This window comes from Paramormyrops kingsleyae, chromosome 24 (assembly GCF_048594095.1).
Source record: "Paramormyrops kingsleyae isolate MSU_618 chromosome 24, PKINGS_0.4, whole genome shotgun sequence".
Taxonomy (NCBI): Eukaryota; Metazoa; Chordata; class Actinopteri; order Osteoglossiformes; family Mormyridae; genus Paramormyrops; species Paramormyrops kingsleyae.
The window spans coordinates 9701021-9725767 of record NC_132820.1 but is presented as its reverse complement, the minus strand read 5'-3'; the positions used below and the strand labels follow the sequence as shown (position 1 = coordinate 9725767).

Here is a 24747-nt window from a genome sequence, read left to right as displayed (position 1 = left end):
AAGAATTCCGTTAAGAATAGGGTGACCAGATCATCCATGTCAGGGAGGACACTTTGAGCTATGACAGGATTTGTAAACTTCTTTTTCAATTAAAACGACCTAGATTTCACTTAAGCACTGAGTTCTTGCTGTGTGTTGATTAGCCAGTCTCCTGTAACCAGGCATATGTGACTGACGTTAAAGTGAAATAGCCAGTTGAGTCTTTCAATCAAGGAAACGAACCAGTCAAAGCACAAGAACAACTGAACTTTTTAGCCAAGTACAGGAGCCTTTACAGGTTTTCGGACTTTGTATATCCTCCGTGACATGGATCACCCTATTTAAGAAACGAAATCTAAGTGTTTGTGTTTAACCAGAGCTGCTCAAGGAGAATAGCTAGCTGTGTAAATGGAAAGTCACTTAGCAAAATGGCGTCTGCAAAGTAGCTAAATGTAAATGCAATGTGTTTGTAGTGTACATCACACCCATAGACGTCAACCCCAATTAGCTTTCTTGAATGCTACAGGCTCCCGCTTTGATTCTAGTGTGAAAGACTCTGGGATAAAGAGAAGCTCCTTCCAGGGAGGTAATGCTGGATGTTTACCAATTCCTGCGTGTTTTTGTGTCCGTATGACAGTGCAATCACTCACCAGCCTAGCCCTTATTCTAAAGACTGGCATTTCCGATTGTATGGGAAGTTATCTGATCCCAGAACTGCGCGTATACCCCTGTGCATGCTTGACGGACTGCGAGCCAACAATCCCGAACTCCTAAACAAGCTGACGAGTACAGATCATTCCCCATTTGAGGCATTTGCCTTACTGTATGGAGGGAATTCTAGAGAAGAATGTACATGAGGGAATTGTTTTTGAATTGGCTTCAACCTCCCATACACACACACACACACACACACACACACACACACACTTACACTCTCTCCCCTGGGGCATTTGAAATATGCAACGTGAAATGCATTGTGCTTTGTGTACGTGGGGGTCCAATTCCAGAATCTGTGGGAAACCGGCACCCAGGAATTCCATTGCGAAACAGGCCCGCCCCAATTCAACCAGTACACCGTGCAGCGAAATTTGGGGTTCGAGCCCCTCAACATCACCCTCTTCAAATTGGGTCCATGCAGTATCAAGTGAAGGAGATGACCTTCGAGATATTTCTAGACATTTGTATCTTAATTGTGTCTAATTGCTAATTGCAGTGGAGAATCCTCAATAGCCTGTCCACGTATAGGAAAAAATAAATGACATGTTATAGGAATTCCAGAGCTAATGACAAATCATACACTCACGTGCCAACATGGTTTGACCAAAGCATTTCTCTCAGTTCAGATAACTATTGAAATGCTAATTCCAAGCCTGATACTTTCTGCAACAAGACTGTGAGAAAGGTGTTATACTGTAAGTGCACATTGCCTAGGGGTCACAGCGCCTCCTACTGGATGGGAAATGGTCCCTGATACGAGTGGCATGACATTCTGACAGGATGCTGCCACTAATCTAAAGGAAATGTCAGCACGGAGATCACACCAATCAGCTGCCCTTTACGGATGTTTACCTCAGAATTCCACCAACTATCTCGTCTCAACCTCATTGTTTATTTCGAACAACGAAGTCAATGTTTTTAATGCTCATAACCGATTGTATTTATTCTTGTTGACTGAGGATGCGCTAGACTCTAAAGGTGAAGCAGAGTGACCTTTCAACTGCCAATAGCCAGTTAAAGTGTATAAGAGTATTGTGAAGAATGATATATTGAGTGTGCCGTGTGTGTGAGTTGAAAATTGGCAGGTAGACAAGTCACTATCAATTGAATTATAGTATGTGGCTAACTGATAAATATCATTTCTCCTGTAGATACAAGAAATATTTATTCGCAAACACTGCTTTTATTTGCTAGCTGCAAGCAATGGGATGCAGATTTATCTACTCTTACACAGACTCAGCTATACAAGTCATAATATAAGCACTGATAAACATATATTTTATTTGCTCCATGAATAAAATGTCTCATTGATATTATTTTCAGTCTGATAAACTGCAGTGAACTTAGCGATGAGAGACAAACGCAAACAAATAAGCTTTGGATCAGAGGTTCATTCATGTAAAGCAGAGGTGGATAGTTCAAGTCAGGAAAGTAAAAATCCAGACCAGCATTTTGTTTCAACCAACCAGCTGAGCACTTTTGCTTTACATGTATGAAACAGCCAGGGATGAAGGCAACCTCCTATATCTCCTATTTTTCTGTATCCTGACAAAAATCCCAGGTATAACACTGCTTACATACAAAATACCTCACTGCCAGTGCGGTGCAGTAAATTACAACTGTACAATGCACATTACCATGGTATGAATGCAATCAATGATTATAGAAAATTAATATGTTTATAACACAGTTACACCAGACACTGACAGTGATGTGCTTTCCCTCTGTCACACGTGCATGCAGGTGCTGGGGAGATGTTTATGATGCAGCCATGAATGCTTGCTATGCATACCTGGCTGGTTAAATGTGTGTTGTCTGCTGGGCATGATGCCTCGGACTGCAGTTTGCTTTGTTGCCAGGCCCAGGGGGAGTGCTTGGTGGAACCCCTTCATTTGTTTTTCAATGAACCTTGCAGCATCTGTGTCCCTCTCCCCACTGCCAGCCAATAGACCTGCATCAGCCAGAACAGCGGGAGCCAATAGGAATGGGGCCCCGTGTTGAGGCCGAACGGAAGCAGTGCGAAGCGATACTGTCCCTCTGATGTTGACGGACATCTTTCCATAACAGAATTATTGAAATTAGCCAACAGCTAAGCATATTATAAGCATATTTAGTTTATGTACAAAGACCTGTGATGTAATAATTGCAACGCTTTTACAATAATTACATCACAACGGCAGATTTTCTCATCGTAGATATGAACTCCTGTTGGGAATGAGACTGTTTACATTTTGATGAGCTGAATAAAATGTGAGCATTTTGAATAAACTGGGAGTCGACGGATTAGTGGCGACTGGCAGTCAGCTTCCTGTGTTTTGTTTGAAAGGGTACATAAGACATGAGTAACCTTGGTGTGGTGGAGAAGGACAGGTGAAGTCAGGTTTGGCTCCAACTATGGTGTGTGCGTGCAGCTCTGTGAATGTGACAGAATGTAGTAGAAGCCTGGAGCCCCCCCCCCCCCCCCGATGAGGCCACGCCCACAGAGCCATCATCCCATGCTGCTGAATGACTTTCCAATCTCAAGCTACATTTCCTCCCAGGATTCATGGCAGCCATCATATGAAGAAGTTCAATGAGAACCTTATTAGGTATACCAGAAAAGCCCAACCCCAACAGAAATATCATCATATATCTTGTAACAACAGTGCTTTAAGTTAATAAGAATCCAAATCCAAGTTTTATGAAGTACTTCTTAACATAGAAACTTTAAGAAGCCAGAAGTACAACAAATCTACTCCTCAATAACTCAAATAAATAGAATGAAATATGATTAAGCTTGCTATAATACACCTCAAACAAAACTAATCAAATGTAGTGTTCATCGTATAAGTTATTGGTGTTCTGGTTATCTAATGTAATGAAAATGCAGTGTTAGAACAGTATTGTTTTTCATATATAGTACCAGTCAAAAGTCGGGACACACCTGCATTTTATTCATTTGTCTCCATTTTAGCTCGGTTATTTACTTTATTGTAAAAGGCTCTGATGCAGTGAAGTAATACATATCAAATACTGTAACGACTAAGCGAAGTGTTCAACATTTCAAAATTTTAGACTCTTCAAAACAGCCCGCATTTGCTTCGATGATGGCATTGCGGACTCTTGGCATTCTTTGAAACTGCTTCCAGATGTAACAGTCCTGAAGGAATTTCCACAAGTTCTGGGTACAACTTGTCTACTTTGTTCTTACTTTTTAAGCCAACTCACCCCAAACCAGCTCTATAGGTTTTAGGTTGGGGGGGGGGGGGGGGGGTCAAGGTCATCTGCCGCAGAACTCCATCTCTTTCTTTGTTCACAAGATAATACAGTACTTACATAACCTCAAGACGTGCTGAGGGCCATTATTGTTGAAAAACAAATGATTTTTCAGTAGGTGTGTCCAGATTTTTCACTGGCAGTGTAACTTCACCGAAACTACTTACGGCGAAACCTCTGAGGAAATGTGTAAGACTCGTCAAGTCTCACAGAATCACGTAGGATGGTATCATCATTCATCATCTGGGAGTTTGATTACTTGTCTGTTTGGATGCCTTCCGAGGAGACAGCGTAACTCATTAATTGCCACGTCTAGGGGAAGTTCTCACCAACTGCACAGTCTGCAAAATGACCTTTTATGGACAACATGTCCCAGTAGGAAATTCCACACCCTGTCTGATTGGCTTCATCATATTTTCAGCACACATTCGGAATCCTTTCCTGTTTAGTAATGAAGTGGGGGGAAAAAATGAAGCAGTACGGGGCAGAAAAGATGAGAGGAATGATGGATGGATATTACACAGGATTTTTGCACCATCTAGCAAGTTTTTATTTCTTACTCCCAGGTACAAAAGATCCTATTGAAAAAGTTAATCAAATTAAACACCACTTTAATACAAGGTTTTAATATTAAAATCTTTCCCACTAGTTTCACAGTGCCATCTACAGCTAATAACCTATCACCACTGTACTGACTTGGATATCTTCAGACAGGCTTAAAGACTAAATGTTAATTCTTTAATTCCCAATAGATTCTTCAGAGTAGTAATGTTCTTATATATATTCTTGTACATGTTATTTTCGGCAATGATTATTACACGTTTAGCCTGGTATTAATATGCAGATGTATGGCCTAATTTAAAGTCAGTTAGGTGTGCGGGCCAGTCAGTGTGTCTAGTTGTGCAGAGGTTATTAATATGTTAAGCTGATATTCGATTTTCGACTTGTGTCCTGGTGGAGGAGTTCCAGCGTCACACTCCCCTCTCCCCCCTCGTCACGCTCATCCCACCCAGATTTCTACTCCCCTCGCCCTTTAAAAGCAGCCAAATCAAAGACACTTTGCCTCTGGCTCTTGGCTGCTGCCATGGGGGACAGCCTCTGGTGTGGGCAAGTTGGCGAGGAAATTCTGGACGGGCACTTCATGGAGCCCCCCCCCCCCCAGGTCCTCAGCTGCTTATGATGCAGGCAAGCCCTCCGGTGCTGGGCGAGGGGGTGTCACTCTTTGCTCCATAGCTAGTTACTAGCAGGCCTGAAAAGATCGTTTGGGATTTCTGGGCTGCAGTCACCATGTTATTTAAAGGGCCGGTGTTCCCGCCTGTCTGTACAAATGTAACCCGCATGAAGGAAATGATCATACAACTTTAAGGATGTAAAGGATTTGTATGTCATTTTACGGCCTTCCCAAATGTTTCGGGGATGTTGATAAAAGGGTTCTAGTTCCGCTTTTGGTGCCAGATGATAAAGAGACCTACAGGACAGGAAGCCAATAGCTTTCTCTCGTCTCCCCAAGGGTTCCCTGCTAGTCAGTAAGGTGAGGCACTTTTGATGAAAATGTCATACGTTTTTAAAAAATATCGAAAATCATTACCTACTAAAGATCACGGCATTAAAGGATGAGGGTATAAACAGGAGATGGGCAAACAAAGGGTTTTCGGCAGGACTCCCCCAAATTGTTTTGATCCGACAGTCTGGGCTTTCGTTGGTTCCGCCGGCAAATGTCACCGTCGGCGGGGCCCATTCGTCACCGGGGAGGAGACGCGTGTCGCCAGGGACGCGCCGCTTGAAAAAAGACATGCCATCTCATGCTTAATATCACGTCCATCTAACGGCACACAGCAGATGTCTTCTGATTGGCCGTCTGTAAATAATGAGATTGGAGTCTTTCTCCTAGACGGTTGCGGACGCCCGTGTTCGTGAGCCGATAAGATGGAGCGAGATGGAGTTCTTGTCGATCTGTCTATCTATTGACGCTGGTGTTGACGGGGGTACCGCCGTCTTCACAGATTGGCTTTACGAAGCATCGTAATAATCGGAATAATTCATGCGTGTCCTCGTAATGCCTCAAGCCGCAAGTCCTGCGCAAACAATGGCCCTTGATCCAAACGCTGCAGAAGTGCATTAACTTCCACTGCTGGCCATTCTGCCGGGTCGCCCATCACAGCAACGCTCAGACACGGCTGACATTTTGTATTCCATATACAAATATTCTTCATGTGATCTCCTCCTAATTGGCTGGGAATGTCACATGATAATTAACTTCTAGTATTAAAAAAATGCCTATTTCGACAAGAATTTTCCCCATAATGTGCAATTATTTTATGCAAAGTGTGAAAAAATATAGCGCTGCCTCTGTAATTAGGGACGATTTTTTAATCTGTTGGGGACGTTTAGCATCGGGAAGGATGAACACAGACATTTATCTTTAGTGCTGCTGAGCAGAGCACTTCCTTAATCAAACAGCAGGTATTTCAAGAAGACGCCCAAGGAGAGAAAGAGAACAAGAACTTTTTTAATTCAGAGAAAATTGCTGAGTGCGCCCCCATAATTTCATATTTATTTATTTTTAATTGATGATGCTAAATTGTCCAGTTTCCCAGGAGCAGATGCGCCAATGAGCCCCGATTTTCCGTTCTCTTTGGGGTGTCTCTGAGACACTTGTCCCCGTCCTGTAACAGTAGAGCAGATGTGGCTGGACACCGTGGTCCCAATGCACTCCCACATTTACTGAGGATTATGGGAAATATGCTAATGATTTCTGCTACAAGCCTGTCCTTCCTGCTGCGTCCTGCACTTAGGAAGTTTCTCCACTGCTGGCATGAAGTAGTACTGAATAATAATGACAACGTGATTATTAAACTATCTAGTTGATGGTTTAGGTCGTTTTGCTTCATTTTTACAGCCGAACGTTGCACTTTGGGTTAACCATCCTCCTGGGACCCCCTGCTGCCACTATTGGCTATTCCCTGCCTGCTGTACCAATGCAGGTTGCTAAAAAGCTCTCAGACACGCTGTAACGTCCAGGCCGCAGTTACACACACACACACACACACACACACACACACCAAGAAGGACGACTTTCTCTCTTAAGACAGCATCAGCAAGGCTAGTTCAGCAGATGCGAGCCTATGACCACTTTTATCCAAAGCAAGCAACGCTTTCAATCCATTTCAATCCATGGGACCCTATCCCCATCTGTAACTGGAAGCAGAGGGTTAATTTCAATGCGGAAACCAGACCCTGGAATTCAGAGGGATTTTACTTAGTCAAGACTGTCAAATGACCTTGAATGTCTTTGAGGGACTCACTAAGATTCCACCTCGACACTCTGCTGTCCTCTCCCACCCGCCCCTGCAGAGGGTAAATGCTGCACCCTATGCGGGCTTATCTGGAAATCGCTATTTCCCCATTATGCAATTCGCCTTCGTTCCCCAAGCTGAAGCGTGACACTTTTCCGGGTCCTGGTGCTGCCCGGTTTATAGGATTACTTCCTTTAAGATAACTAGCTCCTGGCTTTGGGAAAATTCTTTAGTTCTGGGGCAGATGAGATCCAAATACCTCAGGATAAGAGGGTCAAAGGGCAGAGCGGTGCTACCGAATACGGCTGACTGAAGCGTCGCTGAAGAGGAATAATGTTGTCTTTGCTGGGGAATGTTAGAAAGAAATTCTTGAAGGAGAATGTCTGAGTTATACTGAATGTATAATGTGCAGGAAAAAACAACAACAATGTAATAAAACTGGCAGATGGCAGGAAGGGTTTAGCTATATGTGCATGACAGAAGGACAGTATCCTGAAAATGAATGTTAATTATAGTTTCAGAGTGAACATGTCAGCCATTTCAATCAGCCGGGTTTTACTGAAGAATTTTAACGTGTTCTTTTGTTTACTGGGTCCTCCATAATTTCCTCAGCGTTTTGTAATTTTAATAAATCAGTGTAATTTTAGATATATATTTTCCCGACTACAGCCTCTCTGGGGTGATATAACAGGTGGCATAATGTTAGTTTTGCATTTTCAGGGCTGAAACTCAAACCTGACCCAGGGCGTAGATGAAAGGGCGTCATACAGGCCTGCACTGCCACTGTCATGGTGATGAATGTAGCGGCTTCCCGGCCACGCTCGTGGTAATGAAAGCAACGATCACCGATGGGTTGCACGCTCTCTGGTGAGCGGTCAATAAAAACACCCCCGGAGCTCAGACTCTGCCTGTTTCTAAGGCATGATTGGGACACTCTTCCTTTGTTTGTTTGAAGCCTTGCTGAGGCCTGCCAGACTGACCAACTGAAGGCCTTAGTGCACAGCTACAGAGGGAAAGAGCTCATATGCAGTCGGGTTATGTTCCTGCTTTTACAAATCCAGGATTAACTGAAAAATTAAAGGCACGGCGTCCCCAGGCTATAAACGCTACATGTCTTTTTGTGTCAGCGCTAAGTGTTTGTCTACAGCGGTGTCTTTTTTTGTATTTATTTATGGTTGTCTACTGTATTTATTGTCTTACATGTGTTGTCTTGTCTGCTTTGTAGGAAGTGAATGACAGTTAAAGAGCCTTAAAGCCTCAAACCTTGTTTACATCAAACAGAGGATAATCAAACAAAATTCATTTATGCTAATTAGCAATTACCCTGTGGCCCAGTCTGGTTAGAAGATGGACAGATGGATAGGAAGGACTGGAAATGAAGTTATTGTTGTTTATTTGCAATTCAAAAATAAGTTTTCTTCCAGAGTATGCGAGTAAAAGTACTGTATGGATATATATGCTTTTGTGCCACGACTTGATAAGCAGAAGGACAAAAGCATTTTTATTCTAATGTAGTCAAGTGGGGTAAATGTGGAGAAGCCATTTATCAGCCTCGATGACTTGGGCTATGGAGGTGACAGTGTCATTTGCATGGTAATGGCACGGAATAGCTTTCTGGCACTGGTTCCTCCCATTGCAGCCGAACACTTTATCGACTTCTATTTTATCGTCAAAGTTCAGGAGAAAGTTCAATTTCCAATCCCGGGCAGTATTGCTCACATCTAATTGAAATGGTATTCCATCTGTTATGAGGCCTTGAGTGGTCTTAAGAAGCAAACATTAGTAAACCGAATTAGCTCATCGATCCATCCGCACATCTGCCATCCGGCCATTTTATCTTCGTCTATCCGTTGCTGTGAAAAGAGCGCTTTAACTGCAGCTAATGACGCGCCGTTAATACAGCGGGTACCCCATTTGTCTCTGGATGTTTTATCCGTTGCATTCTTTTAAGGGACTACAGTCAAATGGAATGACTGTGTAGCGACAGTTCTTGGAAACAGATGTATCAATGCACATGGCCTGTGAACGGAGTTGAAATAACTACAGTGGAATTACGTTATCGCGAAATTACGAGGAAAGACTGCCAGGAACGGGGTGAGAGTGGAATCCTGATCTTCAACAATCAGGATAGGCTTTACCACGCGCGTCATAACCCCTCCAAGATTCATGGAGAACCTCAGTGCCGACTGGCTTCAAGTCCCCGCCCCTTACCCATTCACGTGCCTTTCTACCCAACTGGTGGGTTGTGTAGCTAACTCTGAGTTGCCTTTTTAACCAACTACCTACTGTTGAAATGGGGAGGGCAGGTGCAACTGGCCAGCTGTAAGTTCTTCGAGAGCACAAGTGTGTGGAGGAGCCTTTAGCTTTTTATGTAGAGAAATTAGTTTTACAGTCACCGGGATCATTCTCCTGCCTTAAAACTGGCCTGTGCTCGCTTCCGTTCTGCTTTCCATCACATTTTATCAGGACTGTAGTGCGGAAGGTTAGTTATTATTCAGTAAGGTAACACTAGGCTGAGCTCATTTTTTTTGTTTATATAGCTAAACAAACAGGTGTTATCTCGCCTGTTTAAGGCCAAGAGTTGTCTTGGCTGACCGCGCAGACGTCCCCTTGAGTTACGGCAGCCGATTATCATGGCCGGTTGTTCGGCGGAAGGTGCCTCAGAGTACTTGGGACTTCGGGGCCCCGCAGTTGGGAAGCGTCGAACATCGACAGCAGCAGCGAAACGACACGGAGGTCTTTACAAGCCGCGGGCCGGCCATCCAATCCCTGCCAGGCTCTCGGCAGATCCAGGATGCCGACTCAGACCATCTGCTGTTTTGGAATTCAACACATTGGCAGTGCAGGACCGTTCGGTTTGCTGAGGTGCCCCAGTGGAGGAGCCAAAAAAAAAACAACACACTTTTAATAACAAATATTTGGGAATCTACTATGTTCACTGCCTCATTCGTTAATTTAGCAAGCTAGCCTCTGATGCCAGGAGGTGACTGGTTAAATTATGTGTAAACAGGTGTTCATGCAGAATGGGACATAAGCACACAGTTTGCAGGTCTATTTGGCAGAATGCTCAGCTTGGTGAGAACAAGGTGTTAGATGATGCGTGCCATGTTGTTAGTCAACAGTTCTTCCAGACCGAGCGATGCTTTGTCGGAACAGCGCGCGTTGGTTCGCTGTGACCGGCAAGATCGCCTCTCATGCAGCATTTGGTTTTAATTTTCTACGCAGCTGCTCAAGGCCTAATCAACCATGAAATTAAAGACTGGATTGTTTAGTGACAGGTTAAATATTTGTGGAAAGAGGCAACGGTGTGTGGTTTTGCGTTTGTGGTTCATTGGCTAAAATGTTTTTCTTCAACAGCTGCACACATCTGTGCCCATGTTTGCAATAACAAAATAATGGTTCCCACTGACATACCATTCATTGCAGGACTTCTCAGTCTGGGCATATACAGTGGAGGATGATGTAGCTTATTCAGCAATTAGTTTATGTAAGTAAATATTTTAATTTTATGTGCGCAGAAAAACTACGCATCTCTGCATTAGCAATGCTATAGATGAATTTTTATGTTTTGGTGTTTGCAGGTGAAATATTGACTCAGACAATGGTGTTTTACTGAATTTGTCACCTGCGGTTGTTGGTGACATACTGCATTTTTCACCGCCCCCTGGTGGTAACAATGTGAACTGGGCAAAGATGCAGAAAGAGCTGAATTTCAATACAATGTGTCCTGTTTTTTTCCTGGGTATATTTTCACAGGTCTGTAATCAAGCAAGAAGATTTGGACCATGAGAACCTGAAAGAAATTCAGCAAAAGCAATAAAAAAAATAAAAATCGGTGTGTCTTAAAGCTGGATGGGCTGACCACTGAACCTTAGAGAGATAGCGGAGAAAATCAGGAATGATCCGTGTTGTACCAGAGAAGGCGTGTTCGGGAAGTGGAATGACTGGATAGTGGAGCATTTGTCTGTCAAGCCCCTGTGATATGAGGCTTAATTCATGCTTCACGGAGAATCTGCAACAAGTGGCTTAATGCCTGTGTTTTTATGTTCTGTTGCTAGGGGAAGTGAATGAGTTTGCTACAGAGAGCAGTTTGAAGGCTTCACTTCTCATCACATCTGCCTTATAAACTAGCCAAATGGCTTTTGTGGACAAACAGAACAAAAAGAGGAAGGAATTTAAGGGTGAGAAGTGTGGATTTTCCCTTTTTATTGACCCTGACAAAAAAAAACATCATTATAACATTTTTTTCCCTTGAAGAGTTAAGGATGAATTTGATTAGATCAGTTAGCTCGATACTAATTAGCCCTGCTTGGTAGAGTGTCACAAAATGAACAATATTGAACAAAATGGGCATATTTCACTGTTAGCGCAAAGATATCCACAAGATGCCTCTAATAGGCACTGATGACCAACAGGTTACAGACATATAAATCATTATTTTGAGACAGCCTAACGAGTAGAGGTAGGCCGTATGAAGCAGACAGCCCCAGAGCATGTAGCCAACACACTCATCTGTAGTGTCTGTAGAGCGCCTAATGGTCTTTTAGCGTAGATGTGCCCTTATGAGTATGTAATGTATTATTTTTTTCCATCTAGCTGGATGCAAGGAGTATCTTCACAGAGGTATGCGACGGCCTGATCTTTAATGACATTCCAGACCGTACGGCTTTGCCTTGCGAGGCCTGCTCGCAGAAGAAGGCCCGTCCTCCACGTGGTCAGGGTGCCTATTTGCACTTCTACCCTTTCTCCGCAGAGCGTGGCTACTTCCTGTTTTTATTTCTGATATTGAGAAATCGAGGGTAACCTCACACTTTGTTTAATCAGCATGTTGCCTTTCGTTTACGAGAAACCGTCGCGAGATCTCCAGCTGTCCTGATTACAATATCTCCTATTTGCTGCAGGTTATTGGCTTGTATCTTTAATATTTACTCTCGTTAGCAAACGCGTGTCTGAGGGGTTTTACACTCAGTATGTTGGTTTGTGAACAGCTTCTATCCCCAAGGCATCAGGTCAGTAAACAAGCAGCGAGCTGAGTCTGTTCCCCCCACTATGTTGTTAACATCCCACCTCTGCACATTATCAAAACTTTAGTACTTTTGTATTTATTTGCACATCCTTATCCCCATTGCATCACATATTTATTGCTTATTTATTGACTTATGCATTTCATATTTATTGTCCACTTGTTCTTATATTACCGTCTTGTCTCTTATTGCACTGATCTCTGTTCTGAATCTTGCTTCTGCCTGTCCTATATCACACTGCTGTCTGTCCTGTATCACACTGCTGTCTGTCCTGTATCTCGCTGCTGTCTGTCCTGTATCACATTGCTGTGTTTCCTGTATCACACTGCTGTCTGTCTTGTATCACACTGCTGCCTGTCCTATATCACACTGCTGTCTGTCCTGTATCATGCTGCTGTCTGTCCTGTATCACATTGCTGTGTTTCCTGTATCACGCTGCTGTCTGTCCTGTATCACACTGCTGCCTGTCCTATATCACACTGATGTCTGTCCTGTATCATGCTGCTGTCTGTCCTGTATCATGCTGCTGTCTGTCCTGTATCACATTGCTGTGTTTCCTGTATCACGCTGCTGTCTGTCCTGTATCTCCCTGCTGTCTGTCCTATATCACACTGCTGTCTGTCCTGTATCTCCCTGCTGTCTGTCCTATATCACGCTCCTGTCTGTCCTATATCACACTGCTGTCTGTCCTGTATCTCCCTGCTGTCTGTCCTGTATCTCCCTGCTGTCTGTCCTGTATCACGCTGCTGTCTGTCCTGTATCTCCCTGCTGTCTGTCCTGTATCTCCCTGCTGTCTGTCCTGTATCACGCTGCTATCTGTCCTATATCACACTGCTGTCTGTCCTGTATCTCCCTGCTGTCTGTCCTATATCACACTGCTGTCTGTCCTGTATCATGCTGCTGTCTGTCCTGTATCACGCTGCTGTCTGTCCTATATCACGCTGCTGTCTGTCCTATATCACGCTGCTGTCTGTCCTGTATCTCCCTGCTGTCTGTCCTGTATCACACTGCTGTCTGTCCTGTATCTTGCTGCTGTCTGTCCTATATCACACTGCTGTCTGTCCTGTATCACACTGCTGTCTGTCCTGTATCACGCTGCTGTCTGTCCTGTATCTCCCTGCTGTCTGTCCTGTATCTCCCTGCTGTCTGTCCTGTATCACATTGCTCTCTGTGCTGTACCACGCTACCATCTGTTGTGTATTGCATTGCTGTCTGTCCTGTATCACACTGCTGTCTTTCCTGTATCTTGCTGCTTGTCTGTCCTGTGTCGCACTGCTGTCTGCCCTGTAGTGCCCCCACGCACCAGTCCCCTTCCCTGCAACCCTGGCATAAGACTTTCACTGTGTTTCTTTGAACACAAGCAACCCCTAAAACCTGAATCTTGAGTTACCCAGACAGCTTGCTGGGAAGATGAGCCTCCTCTCCTGGCCCAGACAAGGAGGTACCTGTGAGCACTTGATAGAACAAGGGGAGATACTTCAGCCCAGCTCTGGATAATCTCAAACGCTGCTCACGCTTCAGCCGTAAGAGGGCCGGGAGTCTGAGCCACTCTCTTTGCTCTGCCCTACATTCATGTGATTGATGTGAATGGGAAAAAAACACGAGAGCTTCACCGGGGTGTACAGAGGTTAATTTACAGTTGTTTAGGGTGGTGGGACGGGCGGATCTGCAGCTGTTTAGGGTAACCCTACGGGAGAGATTGCCCATCTGTAGGCTGGCCTCACAGCCACTGTGAAGCAGAGAAGTGTGAGACTAAAGCCCTAATGAAGAGTTTGATTTAATCAGCTGGGGAGCAGTCTGACTAGGGCGATGGGCGGGCATAATCAAAAGAGATGGGGGGGGGGGCTTCCTTTCAGGCAAGGAGTGAAATAAGACCATTACATCATTCTAAATCCATAAGTAATAAATGAGATAGGAGTCTGTGCATGTGATCAGAAGGGTGTGTTACGGCGCATTATATGATAATGCTGCAGCGTGTAATAATGCGATGTTTTTACATAATGTGTTGTCACACACCATCTAACCATGCATTATGTAATAATACCGCATTGTGTAATAACTTGACAAAATGTTACAAATTTATAGACTACATTATAATTTTGTATTGCAATATTACCCTATTATTATTATTACCATCATCATTATCATTGTTAATATTATCATCATTTAAATAGCTACATTCTGCGAGTTATTACATAATGCATTGTTACAGGGTGCCAGTTCGAATCCCAGGGTCTGCAGCAGCAGTTTGCATCCCTGATCCTGGAGTGCCGGTGACCAGCAGGTTCTCCATCCACACCTGATCTCAGGCAGATAGTAACCCACCAGATAGGGTGGAAAACCTGCAGGGTACCGGCATGCAAGGGGCAGGGTTGCCTACCCCTGATCTGCAGAGTGATTTCACTGCTGGGCTCTTGAACAAGACCCTTGACCCCCAACCGCTTTAGGTATTTTCTGACCCTGCTTTCTCCAAAATGTACCCCACTTTGGATGAGAGTGTCAACTAAATAAATAAATCTACAAGAAGGAGTGTGTCACTCCGCGCATGTGACATTATCCATGCACCCGTGAGCTTGTGCGTTAATTGTAGCTTATAATGGAAAAGCTGGGTGAGGAAGAATCAAGTCCCTGAGTAGGATTATGAATAACAGAAGAGCTCGGTGCCGGGAAATCTTGGCAGAGAGCACCTAAACGTTACCATGACAGTGAGAAAGCACATCATTAATCAACCCACTCTGCAGATAGGCCACAAAAGTAGTCAAGAAGGGATTTCATTCTGCTGGAGAGCGATCATGACTAGAATTAAAAAGGAAGGATGGAAGAGCGACCACTTAATTCTGCAGAATAAGCCCGCGGATTCCTGCCTGCGTTGGTGGATGAGTAAATATTTGTGTGAGAACTTTTTTTTTTTTGGTTGCTGCTTTGTTTTTGCGTTTTGAAGTCCTCAGCACCAAGGCAGGAGGGCAGGGGCTAGCTTGAGCATATTTTGGAATGGGGGGGGGGGGGCTGCTTGTATTCCAGAGCTGGCAAGGCGTCGAGCTTGGTTGGGTGATCTTTGGCTTAAGGGAAACGGCGTGTGGTTTGCAGGTGGTCCATCGATGTTGCCTCAAGGCCCATCTATTCCAGGAATTCCTGTAGTAGCCTGAAGCCTCTTGACGTTCTCCAAATGTTCTTAATGTTGCATTTCAGGCCATTTAATAGTCTAATTAGGTTCTTACTTTGATTGCTTTGTGTAGCTGTGTGTGTAGCTCCTGCTCCAGTGCTGCTTATCATGCACTGGAAGGTCAGCCTAGCTGCACTTAGGCCTTCAGGCCTGCTCGACAGCCACATCTTTGTAGTATGCTATCCGCCTGAATCGCACGTCACGTCGGACGAAAGCATCTGCTAAATGTGTAAATGTAAATGTTCCACGAGTCGCTACACCAGAGAGCGTGGCCTGCGACGAGGGATTCGCCGCTTCACGTCAGGCTGATGAACGACCTCTGCGATCGCGCGTGGGTAACGGCGACGCGATGCTTGTCTAAGTACGTCATGACGGTCTTGTTGCACCTTGTCCTGGGCTAATTAGGTGACCCGAGTTTACATAAATTCAGTTAATTTATAATAGCTAACACCTAGCTTTATGGCATGTGCGTGATGCTGATGACTGCGCGTGTACGTTAGACGGTCCTACAGAAAAGGCGTAGCACTACAGTAATTACTGGATAATTACATGCACACTCATCGTGCACCAACATGCGTTGGGGAAAGGGAGTTTCTGGAGGCCTGTCCCTGTGTTTTCCAGTTGGGGGTCCTGATGACCTCACGATACTGGAGGACGAGGCACTTCAGAGGTGCAGCGAACGGTTCATTAATGCCAAGTTTCTTTAAACGATCCAGAGAGCCAATGGGTTTCCAGCATGGGTGGGTGTATGACTCAGCAGAACCTATGCTCCTGTCCGGAAACTCATGGGCTCAAATTCCATATCATATCACTGTTGGACCCTTGAGCGAGGCCCTTAATCCCAGCTGCTCCAGGAATGCTGAGTGACACTAAGCTATCTCTGTCGTCCTTCGCTTTAAATAAACGCCTTTGCTGAATAAATAAGCTGTTTGGCAATAAATGGCCATTAATGGAATTATATATGGTTATTGACAATGCAAATGCTGTCACCACCGTACTCTGACCTCCCGATGTCTTCTTAATTGACTGCGCGTAAATCCGTAATTACAGTAGGCCGGTGGATAGCTTGCCGTCCGTGGATCTGAGGTAATTTACGCTCTTCCCGGCATCTCGGTCTTGATGAAGGCTGATGACAAAAAGCAGCGTGAGCCAAGCATTCGGCTTCCGTCAGCCAAACGACGGGGGCGTCTCCCACCTCGACTTCGACAGCGGTTCCTGTCAGACTCGGTGCTCTGTCCGCCGAAGGCCAAGGCTTCCGAGGGCACGAGAAGGTCTGAGAAGAAGGAACGACGCAGATTCACAGTTGTTTTCTGGGCAGAACCCTGTGGATTTTGGAATGAGTCACGTGGAATGTTCACAATCGCCTGACAGCTTCGGCCGCCTGCCTCACTTGACAACCCACTGTTGTGTAATCAGTGGTGTTATGATACATTTCCGTCTTGGAAGGCACCGATTTTAATGAAACATTGCGAAGTACTAAAGAGGACACCTACCATACGATACAATTCGTACTACTCATCGCAGCTGGTCACTCACTAGCTACTTGGTTGCTAAAGTACTAGTAACCTGTCCCATTGTATATTATATATTGTATGTGTATTATACATTGTATGTATATTGTATGTACGTTGTCATTCTTGCTACTCTGTTATTTGCTGTTTATTGTTCTTTATCATTTTGGTGTGCAGGGAGGTACACAAGCAAGTACGTCATTGTACTTGCAGAAATGACAATAAAGCTTATGAATTTTGAACGGTGATGGAGAGCCCTGGGCCTGAAGCCGCGGTGCTTCAGTGATTAGCAGTAGTTGAGGATCTGGCTTCAGAACATTGGGTGAATCCACTAGCAGGATCTCCACCGTGGGGCCAGCAATCATATGACCTACACATCTGACCCGGTCATGATGCTAAGAGAACTCAGTAGGCTGAGCACATGTTTGCTTTAAAATTATGAAGACGGATATTTTTCATAATTATTAAACTGTGTAGATGTGAGAATTTCACACCAAAATAGCAAATTTGAACTAGACCATTAATGTCCTTTCTCGTAGATTTAAATGAGATTATTATATATCGTTCCCGATATTGCACTAATATAACTGAAAAAGCAAATATATATTTTAAAAGAGATGATTAAAGTCAGTACCTGATGTCGAATTAACGTCATATCCAGCGGTATTGTGGAGGTCATGTGATTTTGAGTCTCCTAGCAGTGGTACCGCCTCCGCTCCTGAAGTTTGCATGACATCACATCCGGGCCTTGCTGTGGAGGTCATGTGATTTCTGGCTTCTCAGTGAAGACCCCCTAGTGGAGATCCCCCAGTGTTCTGCAGACAGATCCTCTTGCAGCAGTTCCTTAGGCCAACTGGAGTGCCTAAATCTCTTGCTGTGCGTGACCTGAGTTGGACCGGCATCCCATCCTTGGTTTACCCCGGTTATGTGCTGCCTGGGATTGGCTCCCGGCCCGGTCAATCCGTGCCGTTAGAAGAGGAACGGATTTTCCCTTTTTTTTCCACCTCAAAGCACTGTTTGTCAAATAACACAATGAGGCGTGAACTCAATTTGCCCCCTTGATACAACCAATTAATATTTTATGGTACAATATTATTATCTGAGGTAAAACCACGAGCAGCTAACATAGGCAATTTGCCAGGCGTTGGACAACTATCTACACTGTATAAAACTAATCTATATCTGAGCTCCAGAAGAAGTTGTCTCTGTATCGACAGGGCTGAACATGTATCGCATACAAATCGTAAGATGCATATTAGTGTTTCCATTGTTACGAGCTGCTTGTTTTGTTAGTAATGGCAGAGAAACACGTTAATAGTGCGACGCCGAACTGGATGGGGAGGGGGGAGGACAGATTCCAATTATCTTCCTCTTTAGAGTCCCAAAGCGATACATTGCCGGCATTTGGCTGGAGTAAAGAGGTAATAGTGAACTCAGACCTTTCTGGAAGCTAGTCGGGGTGGCCCTTCTGGAATGAAATAAGGTTTGTCTAAGAGGAAGGATGCATAATTTACTACCACCGAGCGAACATAGGCAGCCATAAGAAGTGTGTATAGGCTGCCCCACCGCGACATTTAACCATATTACTGTACGAATTGCTCTGGATGTCTGCCGAATTCATAATTATCAGTAATGACAATGAAAGGATTGAAATCTACCGTATTCCACCTGATACACGTGCACTGGAGGATTGCAGCCCCACACCCATATCTGAAATGGGCGAATGTCACAAGCCCCGGTTTCTGCCAGTTCACATGAAAAGATCAGAACTTCTGAATTATTTAAATGTCTGTAATAAATCTACCGGTATATTAAGCTGGGAGATGAGAGACAAAAATGTCTCCAGTCCATCCAGCGTTCTATCAGAAAGGTAATGCTTTTAAAGAAAGGACATTTTTTTAAGTGTTTTTTTTGGGTTCAAACCCCTTTTTTAGGGTGGAGGTGACAGAACCGTTTCTCATTGCCCAGTTCCCTAGCGGGTGGGTCTACTTAGAGGCACCAGGAATGTGAAAATGGTTTTAGGTATGTGATTTTTAGTACATTTCATAAACACGCTGTTTGAGGGGGCTTTGCTGAAATATAGGCGTGAGATCTGGATGCCGATGGGATGAGGGGGGCGGGGGTCGCGCCCTCCCCAGCGTGACAGACCATAAAATTACATTAGAAACGCATGTGGGAGGCGGAGATTAAACTGGCATTGTATCTATGTGAGTTCAACCCCTGCGTGTATCCCGACGTTCCCAGACTGGAAGGACATCGGCGCCGTGCTGCTCTTCACTGCTCTGTGTGCTCGGATTACCGGGGGTCGGGAAATAAAGGCAGCACACGCTCGGTGCTGATTACAGGCCTGCTGATGGCAGACACGCCTGACCCGTGATCACCTCATGTCCTGCAACCCGCTCGCGAAACCTCACAGGTTAGGTGATTCCGATGGAGAAGCGTTCATCCATCCCCGGCACGTTTAAGAGCGCATTTCATCTGAGGACAGCTGTTAAATGGCTTTAATACCCAACAACTCATCTCCGGCAGATATCGCTGCTGCTGACACAGCACACAGCGTACTACAGTTACCCCAGCAGATCAAACATCTGGCATAATGAGGTAGGTCCCATAGCTCGTGGGAGTTTTACTCACACAAAAATGGCAGGATGAAAATTTATTGGTTCAGAGAGATAACCAATCAGGTTGTAGAGTGTCCAAGCAACTAGAGGACATCTGATTGGTTATCCCGCCTCCTCTGGTTGCTTGGACCCACTTCCTCTACAATCTCACTGGTTATCTCTCTGAACCAATAAATTTTCATTCTGCCCTCAGAACAGCGGGGGGCATGGAATCCCCTCAGGTCCCCTCCAATGCAGGGCCCGGCCAAACATACCAGCTTCACCCCCCCCGGGGGACGGCCCTGAATTATTTTATTTTGCTTATTTTTTGACATTTTACAGTCATATATGTGAACCACTTTGGGCTGCATTTTCTGTCTAAAAAGTGCTACATAAATAAAGATTATTCTTATTCTTATTATTATCGTTACCCCTGCCTTATGCCGTATGCTGCAGGAAGTCACCTGACAGCCGTCTCCTTCCAAACCCTTGTCCAGCACTGGGTAACAGCAATATTTTCTATATTGTATATCAACATATTATAACACGAGCCAGTGCTATTTTTACCCGAGATTGGAGAACCTCACAGCAGCATGAATAATGTGGAAGTATAATGAAGTGGCAGGTTCAAATGCGGAAGCGGGACACACAATGGGAGAGTAACTGCATGGGGGGTGGGGGGGCGTCACCTTGACGTCGGCTTCTCAGACGAGGCTAATGTCTCGCTTTATAAGTCAGGGAAGCTGCAGCCACTAAGCAAGATACTCAGAGAAGTTCTAATACATAAACCAATTCTCACTAAATGTCCCGTAGTTTTCATATCCCTCCTGTCAAAATTCAGTTACACTTTAGTGGGTTAATTATTACTGCCAAAAAGGACTCAAATGTTGGTCGAGCGAATCCACAAAGAAAAAGGAAAACGGTGCTTTATAATTAACAGTCTAGCACGCGATGTAAGTTGGCCGTTCAATATGCATCTTTTAACGAGAACGTTCTTGGAATCGGGCTCCGGCATCAGGCACAGCAATGGCTGACAATAGAGGCTCCTTTGCATTTCCACGGTAAGCAATCACCGGCCCCGTACCCACGGTAACCCATTAACGAAACCCAGCTGGCCCCATTTAGGCTAATTGCTTCATTAAGCTTATATAGGATCGGCTGGGGGTGTTTCGGTGAGTGATGTGTGTTGGATGGGAGATGTGAGTGTGGCAATATGGCAATGGGCCTGGTTTTATTAGTTAGCGATAGTTCTTTGAGTTGGGGGGATTAATTCCCTCCTGGGACGCGTTTGCAGATGATTACAGGGACGCCGGTTTGCTTTATGATCCAGCGTTGAGTAGTAGGTTGTCTATTTGAGGCCTGGAGCTCTTGGCACAGCCGTAGTCCTTCACCCTGTCACCTGCCCCGGGATGCTTCAGCCCGAAAAACAAACGCAACTTTTCTGTGCATCGAATGATCATAGATCATAGAATTCCTGCCTGTTCCTGAGAGAACTTTAACTCCGGTGCAGCGGCAGTGCAGACGGTGTAATGTTCAAGGGAGGCTGCTAATGAGGAAAATGTATTACAGGCTCGTGAGAGTTTTACTTACACAAAAATGTTCTTTGGGATCTCTCGGAATCAATCATTTTTCCTTCTGCCCAATCAGATGGGTCCAGGCAAATAGAGGAGGAGGGTCCAAGACATCTGATTGGTTGGATCTGTATACTAGGAGGTCCTTAAAGATGTGAATCTCATTTAGGGAATATTTTATAAACTTTCCAAAAACAGCTCCCAGCCAACTGGGTTGACCGTGACCCTGATTGGTTGGTCCTGCCTCCTCTGGTTGCTTGGACTCTCCTCCTATAAAATCTGATTGGTTATATCTCTTAACCAATCATTTTTCCTTCTGCACTCAGAACATTTTTGTATAAGTAAAACTCCCATGAGTGTTTGATGACTCCTTAAAGTTTAATTTGGGGAACGGATAATTATCTAAGTGAGGACACTACATACTTGAAAAACCTGCCCATCTTAGCCCCTATCTTGAGAATACCCCCCCGGTCTGGCACTGGTCACTTTAACTTAATATTTATCTATTTATTCAGTTACACTTACATACACATTGCACTATGTACATAAAGTCCTGTGTCCACTACCCTGCCATATTTGCACTGTCCTGTGTTTTTGCACATTAAGTCCTGTGAAGTACTCCTGTCACAGCTGTTTTATGTCACACCATAGTCCTGGGGGGGGGGGGGCACTATTTCATGCCACTGTGTACCTGTGTATGGATGCCATTTAGATGGATGGCTTGGCTTGTGGTTGGGGATGTTTTCACCAAAATAATGTGTTTGTTTAACGATGTGTTTAGTCAGTGTTTTGGGACATTTTAGTGGATCGTGCAGCTAAATGGGATTAAAGGCAGGCTTCCTGAATTCTTAGCTAATTCTGCAGAATATGAAATCTAATTTTCTTCATTTTGTGGGGTGTGTATAAACATGGTGGGACTCTGTCCCTGAGGGGGCCGGGTTTTCGTAACATCGCCCCTCGCTGCCGTGACAGCCAAGAAAATCTTTGTAATCCGAGCCCGCTTCCCGCTTTCTTTCACGCCGATCCCGAACACGGCATCTGGTAGTGCTTCTCCCCCTAATCAGCATGGGGCTCTGCTGGCCTTTTTTCCCCCCAGAATACACCCCCCCCACCCCGCACGCCCCCCCACCAGAGTGAAATGCACTTAAGCAATGACAGGCATGGAGGAACACACTGCCCAGTACCCGGGATGAGGTAATACCACCAGAATGCAGGCGATCCGGGAGGGAAAATTGAAACCAGCGATGGGAGTCTCCCTGCGCGTTGTAAAAACGAAAAAAAAAAAACTCAGAGGCCAGCTTTAAAGCCCCCTCCCCCCACCTGGGCTATGTCCCCCTGCCACACTAGCGTCCGAGGATGTGCGTCAGTGTCGATCACGCTGAGAGACCCCCCTCAGACTCCTTGATTTCACGCACTGAGAGATTTGAGCTGATCTGGGCTCAGGATCTCAGAGTCTTCCTCTCACATTCCTAAAGACCATAATCAGTCTGTGCATCTAAGTTTGTCAAACATTAGCTTAAATCCACCACCTAAGCTATATAAGTCTATTTGAATGTTAGCTATCAGCTACAGACTCCACACCGCCAGCTTGATTGATATTATTTTAGCATGCGAGGCTCCTCTCCCATCTCCCGTAGGGTTCAGGACTGCTGGGAAATCTGCCGCAGTTTTATATACCAATCCAGGCCGATGACGTGCTTTGGACGTCTGTTCGGTCCCGGGGCCAGATTCGGCCCCAGATACGCCAACTCTCGGCCTGGGAGTAAATATTGAGACAGGTTCCTGATGTATGCTGGCCAGTAAACTCCTCCCAGTCGAAAATTAGCTATGGGAAGCTGCAGAGAGGGTCAGAAAGAGGTGCAGATGAAATGCTTAAGGGAGATACTACCCTGTGCCTCTTCGTGTCTTGCCCCCCCCCCCCTGACCCCCCTGCTGCTCTGGGACATCAGTTTCCTGTTACTGCTGGCAAGACTCCACTTCCTGGTTTTGCCCCCCCTAAAAAGCTCGACCCCCACCCCCCCTGCCTTAGCTGTGTGTAACTCAGCGGAACTGTAAATACTGAAGTAGTGTTGAGTTCATATTTTTTCATTAGCTTTAAAGTGACGCTTATTTTTCACTCCTACCAGGACCACACAGCTGTCAGCGAGGTCACCCCCTAGGCCTTTAACTGCCGCTGTCAAACTCACAACTTGGCATGAGCGCCTTGGGCTCGCATTCTAGTGCATTCTAGCGATGACGGGACGTCATTCGCTGGCTCGCCCGTACGCGGACTCTGAACGAGTGCGATGTCATCGCACTACACAACGAACTAGCTGGAAACAACCTGCAGAGAGACCAAAATCCAAATTCACCATCCGTATTTAATCCACTGAGTTGAGTTCCTTGACAGAAAGAATATATATTATCGTCATTCAGAAAAATTCAACGTCGAATTACGAAAATCCTGACATCATTTAAGTTTGGAAGAAAATCTGAAACTAAACACTGTTGCATGCTCTTTTTGGAACAGTCCAAAGCTTTCCACTGCATTTGTAAACAGATCATGGAAACGCAACAGCTACAGATGCAGAATCCCCAGTGTGGCGAAAGTGATCACCAGTAACCAGGGTGACCAGGACATGGCAAAGTGTCACGGCCTTAAGAAAGTGTCACCAGCTCACCTGATAGCCTCTTCTCCCGCGCGCTCTTCCAGAACACGTCCCAGGCCCTGTTGGTGGAGTTCTTCACATGCTCGCTGAAGGACCTTCTCAGCGGGGCTTTTACCGTGTGGGCCATATTCCCGCCGAGGTCCCCGCAGATCCCGGCATCAGGCGTCCGCGCAGACGACCGCCGTGCATCGGTCCTCGTGAAAAACGCACGCGGTGAGGAATGCCTCTCGCGAGTGACACTCGATACGAAAAGTCTGCATATGATTTGCGGACACCCTACTCGCAGGGAGAGAGAGCGAGGGAGAACGAGAGAGAGAGAGAGAGAGAGAAAAGAAATAGTTTTCCCTTAGCTAGAGCAAGCCTGAAAAGGAAATAGAATCTTACATGCCCCCCCCTCCCACAGCCTCAACTTGTACTTCCCCAGCACATCGGCCTTGGATCCTGAGGCAGCTCTGCATCAGTACTGCCACGATTAATAAACAACCTCATTTCTCTCACGGGCAGAGAAGTCAGCGCCGTGCCGATAGAGCGAGCAGCCCCTACGGCAGCCTTCAGCCAGCACAGTGTGTCTGCCTCACCTCTCGCTGTCCTTCCTCTGTCGCCGGCTCCCCCGCCGTACGACTTCTGCAAAGTTTGAGAATTCAGTTCTCTTTTTAAATGGCGAATGCCCATGGGCTATGAACTCATCTCGGCAAAAGGGAGGGCAGGCGAGAAGTCGCGTCCATTTGTCTGTCCTCTTTTGAAAAACTCAGATATGGCCTCTTATTAAATAAAAGCACGGATATCATTCAGGCTTTCGTTTTACCGGTTTGCATTTAATTATTTGCCGGTGATTTTTTTTTTCTTTTTTTTTTGTGATGGTTCATGATTTCCTCAGTCCAAATTCCCTCTCACCTTTCATCTCTGTCTGGTGTGGGAGGGATTTTGGTAACTAAAGGCAACCCGTAGAGCCATTTTCCTTTACTTGAGGCGTCCACAGAATT

At 45.3% G+C, this 24747-nt stretch overlaps 1 protein-coding gene across 1 annotated transcript in view; it reads right to left on the bottom strand.

Moving 5' to 3' along the window:
• Positions 1-24443, bottom strand: part of LOC111860787 (rho GTPase-activating protein 7) — a 40003-nt gene extending 15560 nt beyond the window's left edge. Inside the window, exons 1-2 of the mRNA XM_023844792.2 lie at positions 24343-24443; positions 23777-24040 (exon numbers count right to left, since the gene is read on the bottom strand). Of these exons, the coding sequence (XP_023700560.2) occupies positions 23777-24040; positions 24343-24436 (358 nt within the window). The 5' untranslated portion in view covers positions 24437-24443. The remainder of the gene's footprint in view (positions 1-23776; positions 24041-24342) is intronic.
• Between the last annotated feature and the right edge of the window lie 304 nt (positions 24444-24747).